Genomic DNA, 18,554 nt, shown 5'->3' with positions numbered 1-18,554 from the left:
GCGCACACTTTACCCGCGCAACCTCATAGTCGACCCTTGTGAGTTGTATTCGCTGCTCCAGAGATGTGACACATTCTCTTGGCTATCTCACATGTTCCAGTTCAACAAAAGAGACCGCTGAGAAGAGCAACCAACTTGACAGGTGGTCTGCTTTTTGCCAATATTGCATACCAACCATCGTTTGGATGCAGCATCGTATACAATGGTTGACCTTTACGAACTGGCTTGCTGCACAGGGGAGTGACACACTGTTGGTTGTTCAATGAGCGCTTATGGTCAGTATGTTACTTGTCAAACTTGGGGTTCACTCACTGGACACTTTTGAACGCCACACCCTGCGCCTATGAAAAATGAGTTGCGGGAGCTAAGTGACTGACATATACGTAGGTACGGTTGTATAAAAGGTACAAGTATAAATATAACGAGATGATGCTGGGATGGATCTGAACCAGAAAAGGGCCGAAATTCCGGCATACTAAAAATTCGGGTAAATTTTTAGACCTGGCTGCTCTTCTCTGCAGCTTCTGTCAGGCCATTTCGACTAATGAGGGTGATAATTTTCTGTCTGCGCAACCAAGAATCGAACTGACACCTTTGTCGTGTCTGCAGGACTGCAAGGGTGTCAACTCTAACCGAAGTAACATCACTCGGCTTTAAGTACACGCCACGCGAGATCAGAAGAGATCGGCGAAAAATACCTTCCGGAAGATCCGACTGGAACCTCATTCTACTTTCATCTCGAACAGCTACAGCAACAAATCCGCACATAGAACTCCACGAGTGTTTTACCTTAATGAGACTCTAACCCACCCTGATATGGTAACAACTGTACCTTTGTGCACTATTTCCCCTCCTGAAGTTATAGACCATTTTAATAGGCTCCCCGCAATAACCCATGAAAAAGTGTAAAAGCTAGTAATAAAAGGAAAAAAAAAAAAAAGAGATAAAGGGAGAGACCTGGATCGTTTCGTCGGTCTCAAGTTCTTATTCAAGTGTGAGATAAATGAGATGGGTGTGAGATAAGTAAGACCAATGAGGTAAGTGTGAGATCGGTGTTGTAAGGTGTGAGACGATACAACTCGATTTGGTGGGCGAAAGCTCTCAATCGGGACAGCCTTTCGTGACACATCACCATAGTGACCAGGGTTCACTAGATCAATTGAATTTGGGTATGAACGGCTCTGCTGGATGACATTGACCTTGAGAACAACGGTCCGAAGGGTTGCTGTGTTGAGTTCAGGCCTGCAAAGAGAACAATGCCGTTACCCGTTTGAATTGGTCCGAGTCTACCTGGTGCTCTGGTGCGTGGCCTGTGTTATCCAGCACAAGTCGTTAGGTGGGCAAAAGGTTGGTCATGGTGCAAAGTGTCAGTCAAAAGCATGACTCTATGTCTATTGTCGGTGTCAGGGCTTGAGCCACAGCTGAGTCACATCTCCATCACTGTATCACATTGGAGTCAGATTACACTGTGAAACATTGCAGTATGTTCTAGTACAAGATGTACTTGTATGTTGACATGTTGACTTAGTAATACGTACACATACACAAATGGACCCCACCTCATTATACCGGTACTTGTACTTGTACTTGTAGCTTAAGTTATACCCCTTCAATGTAGATCACACACTGGGTACTTGTGCTCGTACTCGCTATTGTACCCTATCAAATCATCTTCGCTATCTCGTCGCTACAGTATTTACGTTTTCAACCTCATCTAGCTTTGCAGATCTACAGTGGGTATGCTACTCGTACACGTGTAATAAGTTCAACATTCAATCTATTACCTCTGAATAATCAGTTCCTTTTACCTTCCTGTTCTAACCCCGGTTTCGTCGACTCTTGCCGGGTCTCGACTGCTGACGCTTCTTAACAGGAGCGTTATTTCTCTTCTGGTTGAAGCCCGACAGGTCGCCCGAGCTCTCGGAGGTGTTGGCCTTTCGGAATCGCTTCTTGCCACCGAATCCAAATTTGGCATCCTTGGCCTGTCTCTTGTGGTTCTTGCCCTCAATATTATGGTTGTCGGCAGCCGCCTCCTCGACGGCAATGTCAAACTCCTCGGAGGTCATCTCCTGGCCAGCTCGTTTTCGCTTCAAGGACTTGATCTTTTCCAGAGTCTCCTTCTTGTCCTTGGCTCGCTCCTGCAGCTTGTTGTGCTGCACCTTCTTACCAAACTTCTTGAGGTCTCGCTGTCGTCGTGCCTCCTCGGAAGCCTTCTTGGAGGTGGCTTCCTCGATCAGCTTCTGCTTGAGCTTCTCCATGTGTTCGTCGGACTTGACCATCTCGGCAAAGTAGTCCAGAGGTCGGGTAAACGGAACCTTGGCCTTGAGCAGCTCCTTTCGAGCCACCTTGGCAGCATCCAGACCCTGCTTGTAGAACGCCAGCTCCTTCTCCATGTCGTCGTAGATGTCCTTGAGCTCGATGGCTCCAGACGTATGCACAAGGGTGTCGACAAAGGTCATTTTGGCGTAGGGCAACGAGATTCGAGCCTTGGCCTGCATCAGGGCAGGCTTGTTGTTCTTGGTCACCTTCTGGTAGGGGATGGCGTCGTTGTCGGAATCGAGCTCCACATCAGACAGGGGAATGTCCTCCACCTCGTTCTCGACATTCTCAATCTCGGATTCGGACTCGGACAGATCGAGACGGGTGGTGTCGTAAAGCTGGGGAACCTCATCATCGTCTTCCTCATCATCGTCCTCCTCGGCAGCAGCAGCAGCAGCAGCAAGCTTCTTCATCTTTCGAGCCTCCTTTCGAGACAGAACAGGAGTCTTGTCCTCGTCCTCCTCGTCCTCCTCGTCCTCCTCGTCTTCCTCTTCATCATCTTCGTCCTCCTCATCATCTCCATCGTCCTCGTGCGCAATCTGCTGCTTGGCAACTACTGCCAGGTCCTTGGGCTTGGGAAGAACGCCCTTTTTGGCAGTCAGCTTGGCGGCCTTGTCGTTGGCCTTAGCGGCCTTGAGAGAATCCTTCAACTTGGGGGCTCCCATTGTGTGTTCGTGTGTGTGTGTGTGGTGGGTGGGAAATAAGACTATGCACGGGAGGAATTTTTTTGGAAAACCAGAAACTTTTCAGATAGAGTTTGGAGCTGAGAAGGCACAGGATTAACTGGTTCTTGTTCTTAAGAGATTCTTAAGGGAGAAAACATTTGAAATGTAACGAATTACTGGTTGCAATTATTGATATGAAATGTTTAATATTATTTTTACTGTATTTTTATTAGAATAGCAAGTACATTTGTTTTCAATTATTCTTCGCCTCCAAGTAGCGCCTGCCCGTTGAACTTAATGCACCTTGATAAAAACTTGAGCCATGATTTAGAGATGATTAAGCGGGGGGTTTTATTTCTCAAATTAACGGGAGAAATTGGAAAATATTTGAAAAAAATACATAGCGATAAATTAATAAGTGGTGAAGTTGAAAATAGATCAAAGAGCCCTGCCAAGAAGTCACACCAGGTAAATCAATACTGTAATACGAGCTTTAACCAGCTAGACGCATCTGTTGAACACCGACGATACAAATGATTCTGATCGGAGAAGCTGGTGATGAATTATTACATACATGGGCACTGATGTAGGATGGAGGTCAACAGTTGATTCAGGTAGAGTTGACCTTGATAGGTCCCGCAAAAAAGATCAACTTGAATACAAAGAGATCACTACTTGTAGATAAGATCGTAGTTTCCAGAAGATGGCAAGATGGAATGCACCACTCAGCAAATAACTTCTCTGTAGCTGCAGTGCCGCAAGCATCTACCCACTCACACAAGTAACAAACTCTTCAGCAGCCGTAAAGACTCAATTTGCCGTCTATCTCGTCTTATTAGGTTAGAATTATCATCGAGTACCAAGCCCTGTGTCTTGTAATGTCGATGGCCGTTTGCGCCTTATGGCGGCCCGAAAAAAGAAATACCATCAAAGAGGGAATTTGTGAGTGATTTTTCTTGAATATGATGAACTGAGGGAGTGCATATAGTTGGGGCAAAGGCTGGCAACGATGATTTCAGGAAGACTGGCTTACAGTATGTAGCAGGGAACGTAAACTAGTGGGGTCTCAATGTGGAGTCCAGATATCGATTCGGCAGCCCCGTTCAATCATAAATAATAGATTCACCTTGTTTCCGTACCTTTTCCACGGCAAGACACCGTGATACAATTGTGCTCTATCTAACGATCGTACTGAACTGCAAAACTGGTACATACTGTACGTATGCACCATGCCTGTCACCATATTGGCAGATATTGAGTCTGGGTTTGCAAAAAGGAAATAGACAAGAATATGGGGGTGCTGAAAAAGCGTGGCAAAAGCACCTTATCAGCTTTACGAGAAAAGCACTTACCCAGTGCAAACAGAGTGCAGACAGAGTGCAATCAGAGAGTGTTTTGCTGCAAAAAAGTACCTCTGCTGACAAAACCAACAATAGAGGCATTGTATGTACAGAACCGACACCAATTAATGGCCACAGTGATACTAATACCACTTGTAGCACTCACTGCTCGTATAGAACTGGTAGCGCCATCCAGTATCGTACGATATATTCCTATCATATGGATCTGAAGCTATTATCGTGCAGTGCCGTTATATTTAGCAGGATTCAGCAGCCTAAAAAGCAAGCATAGACACCCCTGATACCCCTGTGCAACTCTGAACAACCAGACCACACACTAAGATGGACCGGTGCTTTTTGTGAAAAATCCAAATCGTCTCCGCTACACTCTGTTTTTCAAACGCAGATAGGCTCTCGGTTGCACGCAAGGTGTACATGGCCACATGGAATATGCTTGTATATCTGTTCGTTTGTCTGACTAAAGTTACAGGGGTGTGTGGAGTTGGACCCGAGTGTATTTTCTTTCACGTGTGAAACAGTGTGTGTTTAGCATTTGTTGGAGTTTGGGGGAAACAGAGTCCATAGTGAGAGAAGCCATTTTGGACCATGACACTAAACGTGTTTAATTAGTAATATTCGTGTAAGCGTACATTCATTTCAAAGGTTATTCTTTCACAGCAAAGTTATAATTAAATGAATGTTTATGCAGAAAAAAAAAAAAAAAAAAAAGCCATTGTTTGTGCCTTGTTTGCGACTTGTTTGCGACTTGTTTGCGCCTTCTGGTTGCTGTGTGTGTCCATGGTTGCGGTCCCCAGTTGCTGTGGTCGAAGAGAGCGCGGAACCAGACGAGGGGGAGCTGAGACACCCGCTTTACATTCCCAATAACGTACGCTAGGATTCCACCACCATGCACTCCACTTGAAATCGTACATTTCAGCGCATGAGGTGGGTCCTGTATGCATCTACAGGGGTGTTGAGGGGCGTCTGGAGTTGAGTGAAGCACGTGACACGATGGACTCTAACGAGTGTTTTTCTCCGAGTAAAAGCCGATTTGACAGTTCGTTCTAACCAATACAATTGCGGGTATGTGCTCAACTGCTACACCCAAGTATATACTTTGCGATGTCAAGTATAGAACAAGAGCACTTGTACGAGTTGAGGTAGGTCTGCCACAGTGGTTTGCGTGTACAAACAAGGCACTAGCGCGCATGGGACCCACTGCCAGTGTACAAGTGAAAGTGCATACTGTACTGTACTTGTTTGTATGTACAATATTTTACTCATAAAAATGCGGTACATACAACCACCGGTCCTCCCACTTGTACATACTGTACTACTGTAATGTGCTGCAGGCAGGACTTTGAGTCGTACATTTTTATGTTTCAGCTTGATTCCAGAAGTTTCGCTCTGCACTGTCGCAGTATTAATTCGCGTGTCTCCCTGCATGGCCCTGTAGAGTGGGCGACAGCTGTCACGCTAGAAACGGAAGCCTTTGACACAGAAAAGGAAATGGCTGCTACTTGTAGATAACATTTGACGTAAAATCTGACGTAATATTCCAGATATTCCAGATATTATTCGACCGCATATTAACCGCTTTCGTTTGGCCGAGGTTGGGGTGGTGGGCTGCTGAAATTCCAAAATCAGGCGAAATTCAACCGCATTTGAAACACTTGACGTATTGTTGTCGTGAAGGGGGAGGTAGAACATGGAGGGGGCAAAAGGGGTGGGTCAGAATGTACTGGTAAGGTGGAGAGGGTGATTTTGCCGCCATACAGTGTGTACGGCTCGATACAGCATTGTAGTTGATACTCGTACCGAAGCTACTTGTACTTGACATTCCTAACTAACAAAGGCCAAAATAAACCAAGTAGAGAGATGCACATACTTACTAAACGAACAGTTAATACTTGTTAATGAGTAAATCCCCAACTAAATTTTTTGGTGAAATTAGACTAGTTGTCGAGCGGAGATATTGGACTACAATAATGGTTACAGCACCTACAGTACTTGTAGAATGCATAAAAAAGACTGGATTCTGTCACCTGTCATATCAGCATCAGCAGCATTATTGCAACTACGAGAATGACAGCCTACAAGTTGGTTGGTGTCTGGTTTTTGTTTCTGCATCTACAAGTAGGTGTCAAACTTCAGTTCATTTTCGGAATGGAAAATTGAGTGTGAGAAAAAAAATAAAAAAAAATACAAGCGTACGTATTGGGTGATCTGTTGGAGTTATTGAACACGAGTACAATGAAATATACCCTACCCTATGTATCATGGTATCAGAATGATCCTCAGGATATTTCCCGCCTTATGACGTTACCGAGACTCTTCCTGAGTCACTCTCCATACAACGAGACGGTATACTGTGAAGTAATGTGTGGAATATGACCAGTAAACAGGCAAAAATAGAATTCCTGAACCACAGAGACTTCTACATCCTATCAAAGTGTTCATCTTTTACTATCTCCTACTCCCTTCGCCTTTGTCACCCCCGCATCCTGCTCTGTAGCTGATCAGCATGCAGCAGATCAAAGTTCCAATATTGCATGAGTGGTTTTACAACTTTTCACGCCATGATCAGGTTGCGACCGCTGACGATCCCAATACGCATATTTATTCGCAATGTGTCACTCTCGTCCGGCTTTCGCCATCAGAAGTACAAACGTCTAGATTACCCGAAAGCTCCAACTCTTTTGAGAGACCCGCCTCCCGAGGTGCGGGCAGTGCCACAGACTCCCCCAGAGACGTTTTCAGTGAAGCGGCAGGGACGCAACAAGGCTGGACGCAAGCAGACAACCGAAATGTACACGTTTGTGTCGCAGAAGGATGCCTTGGAGTTTGAGCTGGCTCCCTCGGCAGTGTTGAGACAGACTATCGAGAAGCGGCTTGCCAGTTTGAGTCAGGAACAGAGAGAACTCAAGGCTGAGATGGAGACCCAGATTGCGCGCGCCGGCGGCGTTTTTGCTGTGCGAAAGGGGCTGGTTCCTGGAATTTATTTGCATTGGGATAAGGTGGTCAGAGAGACTGGCAAGATGAGCCAAAGTGAATGGAAGAAGCTGGAGACGGTGCAAGAGGCCCAGGAGTGGATGGGCATGTACCACGTGTCTCCCGAGGATGTGTGCTACGATCCGTTTGCATCTCGGATCTCATTCCTTGAGCACTTGCTATCTGATGAGGCGAAACTGGAGCCTGAAAAGAAGCGTTGGTTTGCTGTGAAGAAGGGCAGGCAACCAGGTGTGTACAGCAACTGGGAGGAGGCTGCTGACCAGGTTATCGGATACTCTGGAGCTGTGTACGCTTCTTTTTCTACCGACAAGCAGGCTTGCAAGTTTCTGGGAATGTCCAAGAAGGAATACTTTGAACAACTAAAGCAGGATCCTACAGAGACTGACAAAGAAATGATACGACAGAAACGGCTAGCCGACGAGCAGCTTCAGGCCTATAAGCGAGAGCGTGACCGCATCAAGTTTAGCCAGTATGCCGAGGCCAAGATGTACATTGCTCCGCCTGATGGAGGCAGCCCCAATCGCGTCAAGCAGCTGTTGACCAAGTGTCTGCAGATACAGGCTGAGATCAACAAAATGGTGTCCCTGGACAAGATGCGAAAGTTCCACATGCAGGATATTTTTGACGAATTGGATCAGATGACGGAGGAGGAGAAGCAGGAATGTCTCGAAAGTCTTGATAACTCGCATCTGGTGGACGCCTACAACGTGTTTAATAATCCGGAGTATTGGGACTTTTACCGCGAGTATCTGTTGACCAAAGAGAACTATTTGGGATATGAATCTACTACTTGTAGTAAGGGCAGAGGCGACACATTGTTCAAGAGTGAATTCAGGGAATGTGGAACGACAAAATCGACGACGGAGGAATTGGCGGCCACGGAGGTTTCCCAGTGGCGCCAGAAGAATGAAACGTCGGTAGAGAACGATACTGTTAAACTTGATACTTCATCCGAGGGCTTCTTTTCGTCCACGCAAGAGCTGTCCGAACGGACTGAAGATACAGTTGACAAGAAGCTCACTCAGCGACAGAAACGGGATTCAAAGAGAGCGACTTTGAAGGCTCTGGACAAGTCGATTTCTGAGAATATCGCTGCTCCTGACGACGTCGCCATTGGGATTAAGGAGAATGGAACTGTTAGAAACCAAGCCAAAAAGACGACCTTTGAAAACTGGCTTGACGGGTTCTCTGAAGCAGAGAAACATAAACCAGCATCTAAGATTACGCTCACTGGCCATTTCAAAAACGCGACTCCACAGATGCGAAGGGAGATGCTAAAGGCTCGACACGAGACAAAGATGGAGCTCGTTGCTCGAACAGCAGATCCCTCAACTACTGTGACTCTGGACATGCTAGCAGGGCTCACATGCAACTGTGGAGAGCCAGTCTTTGTGCGTAACCGAGACTCTAGCGCGGCAGCTCCTCTGATACCTCGTCGACAGCTTTATCTGTCTACTAACAGATACAAGAATCTTCATGGAGATTCAGGATGGACCAACCACACCTTCAAGCACAAGCAGGCCGATTTCGATATCAACACAACGTCCTTCAGAGACCATCATGACCACAAACTGCTGAGAGCGTTTGAAACGAACTGGAGAATTATGTTCAACTCCCTCTCCAAACAATTGGGTCCTATTGCAGCCAACCATGCCGGAAGATACGATGATGTGGAAGCAAATGTGGTGTACACTGACGGATCGCATAATGCCCTCCCTTCACCTCTTCTATACAATGCAGGAGCCGCAGGCTGGGGTGTCCACTTCGAAAAGGGGCTTATGCCTGATGCATGTGGACGTGTTCCTGGCGAACAGACTCCTGGGCGAGCTGAAATCCTGGCTATGGTGATGGCTATCCGAATCATTTCCAGACACATGACTTACCGGTCACAAAAATGGGAGATTCGTACAGACAGTCTGTGGACATTGAGGCTTTTGGAGCATGGCTGGGAGGGCCTGGAACCGACCGAGAGAATGCGCTCGCATCCAAACTACTACCTGATTAAGCGTCTACGAGCGTTGCTGTACGAGAACCAAAACATCTCACTCCGGTTCATCAGGAGCCAACATATGCATTCTGGAGCTCGCATTGCAGACAAGCTGGCTAAGAAGGGAGCCCGGAAGAAGTATTCAGAGACTGCAGAGCAGTACGGAACCGACGATGAGGACATTTTCATTCATGATCCTGCGTTGTCAGCTTTCTTTCCATCCGCAACGGTACCGTCTAACCTTAGATCGAGTATGTGGACGGATAACAAGGAGTGATGTATATAATATTTATTGAATGATTTGAGACAAGAAAAATGTAAGACAATACGAACACTCATCACTTGTCCCTTAATTTGCTCGCCGCTACCCGTACAAGTACGAGTACAGTATCATGAGTAAGGTACGCCCTTACTTCGCTTGCTACAAGTAAGTCTCTTGTCTCATTTGAGATCGCGCCTGGCGTACTGTACTGTAGTCTACCCAACAAAAGGCACCGTATCAGAAAGGATCCGGCACGATAAGATTTATTCATTCTTGGTAGTGGTATTAACTCGGTCTTGACTTTCCACTAATATGGGCGGTAGGTTGTGAACAACGGAGAGTCTGTTTATACAAGTCAAGAGGGGTATTAGGCCAGGGAGTTGGGTGGAGAACTAAGAAGGCAATAATCTCACTAATTGAGCCCCGTTTGCACCAACTTCACCCACCGTATTGATTAGTTACTAGAACTTGTAGATATGCAGTCGAAGCACACCACTGCGATATTGGCTGTACGTGCTACAAGTAGTATTATTTAGAAAGTGCACTAACTACCTGAGCTATACGACATGTCACCCATTGTTCAATTTCCGATGACCCCTGACAGCAGACTTACAAGTACATTCTTGTTGTCTCTTGACACAAGCAGCTCATCCCATAGAAGAGATTGACCAGCTGTCATTGTCTATGTTTTTTATTTATTTTATTTAATAACCTGGCTGGAACACACAGAAGCGGCCTACTTGTAGGTTTCTCCACCTCAAAGGTGATACGAAAGCGGCAAAATTCTCCATGTCTTTCGCGCATTGTCTAACTGGGTGGATCTGAAAGTCTCCATATGTTATCTGTGTGTCTTAATTTTGCTGCGCTCCATAGATTGAAGTTTAGGTCCCAACCATTACCTCTTCCGGCTGCTGCTTAAACTCTAAACATACAGGGAATACGACGAAGACGCACTGTGATGCAGCGCAGGGCAGGTCCACATATAACCTGCATACAGGGATGCAGATTCCAGAAGCACTCCGTACAAGCGTAATCACAAGACAAATTTATCCACCAGAAGAAAGATATACCCAAACAAGAAGCCAGCCGGGTTTGAAGGGGCGGCTGGGAATATTCAGATCTGTTTCTTTTTGCTGTAACTATAAGTACTGTACTGTACTTGTAGTGCGAGCCGCATGGTAACTCTAAAGTCGGTCTCGAACAGGATATACAAAGCGACAATGGTAAGTTTTCTTCCGTACATTTGTGGGACATGAACCGGAGATTTTCTGGGCAAAAGCCTTTCTACACGATGCTGGAGATAATTGGAGATCGACGAGATCTTAATATGTGATGAACTATCAGAAATGATACGAGGGCCTCTTTGAGAAGTCATCCTCCTTCTCTCTACGATATGACCTGAAAGTGCTTGTGGAGTGAAATGCATCAATACAGGAAAAAGTTTAGGTACTGTACCTAACTACAAGTAGAGTGCTGTTGGGGATGGTTGCCTCGAAGACGTAGAGGTGGTGCAATGTGCTGTAGTGCGATGTGAGGTGGCAAGGAAGAGCGGCAGGCGGTTACGTACATCGGGTCATGCGGATCGAACAAAGGCCGTGTGGTTGGGGGAACAGAGAGTGTGCGTCAATCTGGAACAGAATATAATATTTTTGATTGCCATCTTTGGGCGCAAGCAGGAACCACTGCGGTTGGTGTACACCTGCATGACATCTACATCTCATATCCACGATATTTTTTCCACAGACTGTAATTGTACTTGTACTTGGAAAATATTTAGCTGTTCTTAAACATCAGATGATTCCGTGTCACTTAATTGAGGCATTGGATATGTGCATATTTTTGAAGAACAAACACTCGTAATTCTATCTGTACATGAGGTGCCAAGAACCACCGGGAAGACCGGATGGTGGGTTTTCTAGAATCAGGTGGTTTAGGATGTATTATAGAATGACAGCAATTGATGTGTAGGTGGTGAGATATTTTCTGATTCACTCGTATCCGAGTACGGTACGGTAGTTTTGCGGAGGGCCTCTCAATACGTTGTGCGAGTATACAAAGGCAGCTTGCACAGCCACTAGAGCTCAACGCTCACAAGCTGAGCACATACAGAATTCATTGGAAGGATTGTAGAGATTGAAGTACCTGGAATACAAAGTGTATTGGCGGAGCCAGTAGACACATCGTTCAATTACACTTGCAGAACACTTCCGGGAGAAGAGATTTACTGTTGGGTCGCTCAAACTTGTTCACAGAAGATGTTGTCATTCCAGTTAGATACCTGTACAGAGACTTGTGTGTACAATTATATACAGCGTTGTTGTACTTGTACTATAGACATTATCATGATATGAGTCGAAAAGTGTCCATCTAGGTGGGGAACACTTCCACTACTGTTGCTACTAGCAACACAGTAAGAGCGTTTCAGACTTGGACTTCGTATTATTTCTGATTTATCATGTTATTTCTGATTAATTGTATTATATGATAGATATCTCTTGAGGAAAAGTGTGGGGTATCAGATGAAGATGTTTAACTGAAATCGAAGCACTCATCTGGCATCGCTTTGATGAAACAATAGGGCAAGATTAAAAACTACCATACGGCTGATACATCATCACAATACAAGCTAAAGGATACCATTTGTAGACCTTGTAACAACTCGCTCTCGCTCAGGCTGCAAGTTCCTCAGAAGGCAAGGAAATCCTCCCTTCATATACAGTCTACTCTGGTCGCCTAAGTACCCAGTACTGTAAAGAAAAACATTTTACAATACAAGACGCCAACCTGCATCTTTCCAGGCCACTGTAAAGCAAACTGATTGTAGTTGTTCTCAGTCCTCCCTCCAAAGCTCTACAGTAGAGCAGAGCAGAGATGTAGTAAAAGAACCAACATAAGTAAATTTCTTACATTCATAACTCCTTGGAAACAATTTTCCTAACTTTGTGGTTTCTTTAGAATTGCCATTAGAGGTTACAGGGTCTGGAAGTGTGGTGCAAGAGTTAACAGAAGCGTGTTGAAGGGATCTACTATCCATTTTAGGAGACTAAGTATCCGAATTTGAGCTCGAGAGAAGAGCAATTCTTCCCAAACAGTCGATCTTTCTTTTTCAATGACATCGAAAAAGGTGCTACAGTAGTAATGACAGGAACGTGACCTCATCAACTGCAAGAAATACTCCCCTTGGTATACTTTTCAAGGCTCCCAGAAAGTAGTTGTCAATTTGAAATAGTAAGAATCACCTGGTACACAGGAACAGGTATAAGACGCCAAAAACTTGACCTGTAGGTTGTAATTACTTCTATGAACGGCTCGGGGTCATCTCCGACTGGAATCCAGACCACAAACAGAAGTTGCTTTACTATCTCCTGTAAATGAGACTTATGTGAGAAAAGAATTTCTATTTTCTTCCCATATTTGCTTTAGATACTTGTCGTAAGACTTGATTGATTGAATGTCCTCCTTCGAACAATCCACATATCGCGGAAATCCAGATCCGAGAAGTGTATGGTCTTTATAAGTATGTACTTCTTTAGCACAAAGGTCCACTTTGGCCGTAATACCTACAACTTGAGACATGGGCTGGATAAACATTACCCCGATTCCACCAAGAGAAACAAGTTTGCCGGCAGTATAATCACCAGGCAATTATTGAAGATATTTAACTCTCTAGAACACGAGAGGGCGATCTACAGAAGAAGAGAAGAAAGACTTCAGCTGATATCTGCGACTTCTTCTCCGCAACTAGATCTTGCAATTCAACTAGCCAACGATGCAGGCTTTCTTCTCACTTGGTATCTTCAATGTGGAAACGATATTCGAAGTTGACTCGAAGGTCGTATGGAAACTGACTGCCAGAAGCTCTTGTTATCACATCCCAGAGGGATATATCAGCTCCTAGGCTGGTTTAGACCCTGATATACCCAATATGGAGCATCTCTCTGGACTCCAGGGTGAGGTTTGTCGTACCAAACGCCTCTAAACTCCGGGTTTCTTTTCTGATCAACTAGATATTGCTGAATTGGAAACTAGAATGACTACAGTAACACATACAAATGGGACCTGGAATGATGATCCAGACTGGCTCTTCCCCAAGAGGAAAACACTAGAGACTAATCGAAAGCCCCTTACAAGGCTCCCGAGTGTTTATGTGGGCAAATGGAGCAACTAGCTCTTCCATGGCAACAGCAGGAGTGTCTGGTGTGTCCAACTCCGTTTCTGGAAATCACTGAAATGTTCTGTTGTGCCAATAAAAGGGAACTTGGAGACTTGTACAAGAGATCAAAAAAATCTCATGGCTTCCTACAGTCTACAGAGAATGTGTTAATCTCTTAAGACACCCAACCTCTTGGGTATACAGAATAAAAAACGGGGAGTTCAATGATAGAGCAGATGCCTTTGATACGGATTGTACGGGTAGGATAATCAAACAGGTGTGTTGTAAATAAATCTTACAATAAGTATGGTCACCACAAAAGAGATATAGATCTTTTTGAGAGCATATTGAAATACTGTAGACAACCCGTACTAGGAATCGTCTATCAATTGCTCAAATAGTTCTTCAGTAAGTAATTGTAGGTACTTTGGGCCAAGAGTGAGAAAAATTGAATCATACATGTAATAGAATATGAAGTCCTCATTCAAACCTGGATATCCAAGCAGATCAGTTATTGCGGACCATGTACTGTACGTCCAGTGTAATGATAGTCATTGCCTTAGCCACAGAAAGTGTTATTGGAGCACCAAGATGTGACAATATTTCCACTCGAAATAAACTGCTTGGGGAGTATATCAAAACCTCACTAACACTGTCCATTATCTCTCTACTGTAACTACAGTACATACATAGTATAAGTACATCACTCCTGAACGACTCACTTCTGGTGGAACATCTACACGTATCATCGAACAGCACCAATACAAGTCTGAGAAAGACCAAAGTCACAAAATATACTGAACGAGCCATTTGAAATCTGTTAAAAATGGCCCCACCTCTCTAACACTCCCCATCACGTGATATACCTCATTGTGAAAAGTGCCATTGTCCAAACTGTATTTCTCTAGATGAAAAATGCGTGACTCTTTTGAGTCATGTTAATTGAGGGTTTTGATTGGTCAACTTTGAGAAATCAATCAAAACACTGAAATGGCAAGATTGAGCTGTTGCGAACACATAATACTCCTCAAAAGCTCTATTGTGATTACTAAAATGTCTAACGTCTCATTTGAATGATATGATCCCCATTTATCCCCTCTTCCGCTCCCTACAATCCATTAACCCTAACCCAACTGCTTCGTTGAAATACAACCAAATGCCGTAGCTGAGTGACAGGATCCGCCCATTACGGAGGGTAAGAAACACGTCTTTATTGTAGCGCTCCAAACACTCTTTTCCTAGCTATATATATGAGACGTTTGACCCCCAAAAACCTACACACATCGTACATACTGTATCGTACACTCACATGTCTCGTATCAGACACAGGAAAGAGACAGATTCAGGGGTTACGACACACACACAGTACAACCACACAAATAACAAGAACCTGGCTCTGGACCATATCAGTGGCGCTACCATCTCGATGGCACGTGTCTTCTCAATAAATCACGTGACCCTGGCGAACACGCGGGGCTGTCGGGTTCTGACCTACGGCCAGTCGCTCTGCTCGCTCTACTCGCAACCTTAATTCAATTAACCCTCCTTACGCAACCACGTCAGATCAGATCGTCACATCACATCCTCCTTCCATCCACGAGTACAAGTACACAAACAACAATGTCCAAGGCGAAATTCGAAAGCGTGTTCCCCCGAATCTCCGAGGAGCTGGTGCAGCTGCTGCGAGACGAGGGTCTGCCCCAGGATGCCGTGCAGTGGTTTTCCGACTCACTTCAGTACAACTGTGTGGGTGGAAAGCTCAACCGAGGCCTGTCTGTGGTCGACACCTACCAGCTACTGACCGGCAAGAAGGAGCTCGATGACGAGGAGTACTACCGACTCGCGCTGCTCGGCTGGCTGATTGAGCTGCTGCAGGCGTTTTTCCTCGTGTCGGACGACATTATGGATGAGTCCAAGACCCGACGAGGCCAGCCCTGCTGGTACCTCAAGCCCAAGGTCGGCATGATTGCCATCAACGATGCTTTCATGCTAGAGAGTGGCATCTACATTCTGCTTAAGAAGCATTTCCGACAGGAGAAGTACTACATTGACCTTGTCGAGCTGTTCCACGACATTTCGTTCAAGACCGAGCTGGGCCAGCTGGTGGATCTTCTGACTGCCCCCGAGGATGAGGTTGATCTCAACCGGTTCTCTCTGGACAAGCACTCCTTTATTGTGCGATACAAGACTGCTTACTACTCCTTCTACCTGCCCGTTGTTCTAGCCATGTACGTGGCCGGCATTACCAACCCCAAGGACCTGCAGCAGGCCATGGATGTGCTGATCCCTCTCGGAGAGTACTTCCAGGTCCAGGACGACTACCTTGACAACTTTGGAGACCCCGAGTTCATTGGTAAGATCGGCACCGACATCCAGGACAACAAGTGCTCCTGGCTCGTTAACAAAGCCCTTCAGAAGGCCACCCCCGAGCAGCGACAGATCCTCGAGGACAACTACGGCGTCAAGGACAAGTCCAAGGAGCTCGTCATCAAGAAACTGTATGATGACATGAAGATTGAGCAGGACTACCTTGACTACGAGGAGGAGGTTGTTGGCGACATCAAGAAGAAGATCGAGCAGGTTGACGAGAGCCGAGGCTTCAAGAAGGAGGTGCTCAACGCTTTCCTCGCCAAGATTTACAAGCGACAGAAGTAGACACTTGAAAAAAACGCAATGCGATGAGAGTGTGTTACCACATGCAATGAATGATGTCTGTATATTATCGAGTGTGGCTGTAATTTTGCTATTATGAGTGTCACACTATTGGTACAAGTACATTGTATTGTAATGTACATTCTCGTACTAGTAAACATCTTATACGTGCAAAAACCCCACGATACCCTACTTGTAGTCCGTCCCAACTTCTATGTTCACTGCAAGGCCAGCTTGAACTCGTCCTCGGAATGGGTCCAAATTTTGTCCTGGTGTTCTTCAGTCAATGTACCCTTTGCAACCGACTTCTCCATGACCGAATCTGCAGAGGAGTTCAGCAGAAATGCGCCATGGGAAAATGTAGGACTGGCTGCTCCCATGTAGAAGAACTTCTGACCCGAGTCCTGAGCTGTGATTGCCCAAGGAGTCTTGAGAAGAACAGTAGAGGGGAACCTCACGTACCAGGGCAGTTCTCGGGTGATTCCGGTAGCAACATAGCCTGGATTGGCATGGATGAAGGACAGATCAGGGTAAATTCTGGAGAATCGCAACACTGCCGCAGAAGTGAATTGCGTGATGTGCCTGTTCTGATTGGCCAGAGAGAACTTGTTTCGTAGCTGATATCATTTTCCTGGTAGGGGCCCTCGTTTCCAGGGGCTAGTACAGACACCACTCGGGCATTGTCCTTGTCTCCGTCGTTGTATGCCTTCTGAACTAGAGGTGCCAGCTCCTTGACTGCCAGCCACCGCCCGTAGTAGTTAAGAGCCATTCTCAAGTCAATTCCCTCGGCCGTTTCTGTTCGTCCAGCGGTGCTCAGAATACCCTGGGACAGAAACAACAGGTTGATCTTGGACGTGTCGTTTTTAACAATCTCCGAGACTCGGAGCACCTCCTTCATTTGGGACAGATCGGACTTTATGAACGTGGCCCTTGCATTGAGACGGTTCAGATCTGCCACAATCTGGCTTCCAGCCTCTTCACTTCGGCCCACAATGAATACAGTGGGTCTGTCGAACTTCTGCGCAAACATGTAGGCTGTTTCTTTTCCAATTCCCGAAGTTCCGCCGAAAAAGACACCCACAGCCTTGTTGACAGAAGGTGTGTGAGTGGAGTTGAATTGCTTGATTTCAGAGAGAGAAGGCATGATGGTAGTGTTTGTGTATCATCATTTGTGGGGGTGTCGCACGGCTTATATACAAGAGCAGCGAGATTATGCATAACGCCACCTTCTAGAAGTTGGATAGAAGCAGACGGACTTGACGGAGGATGAAAATTGTAGAAAAATGGTATTTTGCTAGCGGAGAAAAGGGAAAGCATATGATCATTGTGATATCTACCGATTCCATCTACCTAAAGCCTAATATGATGTTGTTATCATTAATTCCGCAGCGCTGACGGACATGACGGACTTAGTTACAAATGCTTTGGCGGACGTCGCGATGAGAAAAAAAAGAACCTTCGTATACTATTCTGTAGCTACAGTATGTACTCGTAGTATAGTGACATTGAAAAACAAGCACCGAGAAAAAAATTGGTCGCTCTTTTTTTTTTTGGTGTTTGATCCCCGATTCTGTTATCATCTGTAGTTCAGCTGTCACTATAGAGCATCCATATTTAACTTGATTCAATTAGTTGACATTAGTTGAGATATCAAGCATCATCAATGCAGATTAGTTGAGAGGTGGAAAAACAACAACAAAAAAACAACAAAAAAAAAACTCGTGATAGAAATGTCGTTTAGACCTTCACCAGCGACATAGAAGACAGTAGGGATAACAGGTGGTAACTAGCAGAGGACTTGGGTATAAATTCCTGTTAAGTGCACTCGACAAAATGATAATCGCTTGTGTCGTACACTCTCCGAGTTCAACACACCCACACACTCGAAAACAGGTAGAGACCATGTCGAGCTTCATATTGTGTGGTGGATCACGGGCGTGTAAACCGTGGCGTTTGTTCTCTCAAAATCTCCCTCAGCCAAGTCGGTCTGCCATCATACGAGAAGAAAAAATGAGCACCTGGAGCCAACCATGTGTGCCTTTTGCTTTCGTATAACTGTTCAGTAAAACGAGAACCTCTATACCGTTGGATACTGCAGCAACAGAGCCACTCTCCGCCATACCTCTCACCGCCATGGTATGTACTGTATGTACAAGTATGTACA

The 18,554-nt window shown here is 45.5% G+C and overlaps 4 protein-coding genes across 4 annotated transcripts; 2 read left to right on the top strand and 2 right to left on the bottom strand.

The window, feature by feature from the left end:
• Positions 1-1,817: 1,817 nt before the first annotated feature.
• YALI1_E06882g (uncharacterized protein) lies at positions 1,818-2,984 on the bottom strand (the record flags this gene model as incomplete). The annotated part of the gene is made up of 1 exon (XM_503601.3): positions 1,818-2,984. The coding sequence occupies one exon, from the start codon at positions 2,982-2,984 to the stop codon at positions 1,818-1,820; it is 1,167 nt and encodes a 388-aa protein (XP_503601.3).
• Positions 2,985-6,876: 3,892 nt separating this feature from the next.
• Positions 6,877-9,600, top strand: YALI1_E06843g (uncharacterized protein; the record flags this gene model as incomplete). Its single annotated transcript, XM_503600.3, has 1 exon — positions 6,877-9,600. One exon carries the CDS (start codon positions 6,877-6,879, stop codon positions 9,598-9,600), a length of 2,724 nt encoding a protein of 907 aa, XP_503600.3.
• A 5,758-nt stretch (positions 9,601-15,358) lies between these two features.
• On the top strand, positions 15,359-16,393 carry YALI1_E06759g (uncharacterized protein; the record flags this gene model as incomplete). Its single annotated transcript, XM_503599.3, has 1 exon — positions 15,359-16,393. One exon carries the CDS (start codon positions 15,359-15,361, stop codon positions 16,391-16,393), a length of 1,035 nt encoding a protein of 344 aa, XP_503599.1.
• Positions 16,394-16,844: 451 nt separating this feature from the next.
• Positions 16,845-17,534, bottom strand: YALI1_E06737g (uncharacterized protein; the record flags this gene model as incomplete). Its single annotated transcript, XM_503598.3, has 1 exon — positions 16,845-17,534. The coding sequence occupies one exon, from the start codon at positions 17,532-17,534 to the stop codon at positions 16,845-16,847; it is 690 nt and encodes a 229-aa protein (XP_503598.3).
• Positions 17,535-18,554: the final 1,020 nt, after the last annotated feature.

Source organism: Yarrowia lipolytica, chromosome 1E (genome assembly GCF_001761485.1).
Source record: "Yarrowia lipolytica chromosome 1E, complete sequence".
NCBI lineage: Eukaryota > Fungi > Ascomycota > Dipodascomycetes > Dipodascales > Yarrowia > Yarrowia lipolytica.
Note: the sequence above shows the minus strand (reverse complement) of the source record. Positions and strands in the feature narration are given on the sequence as shown.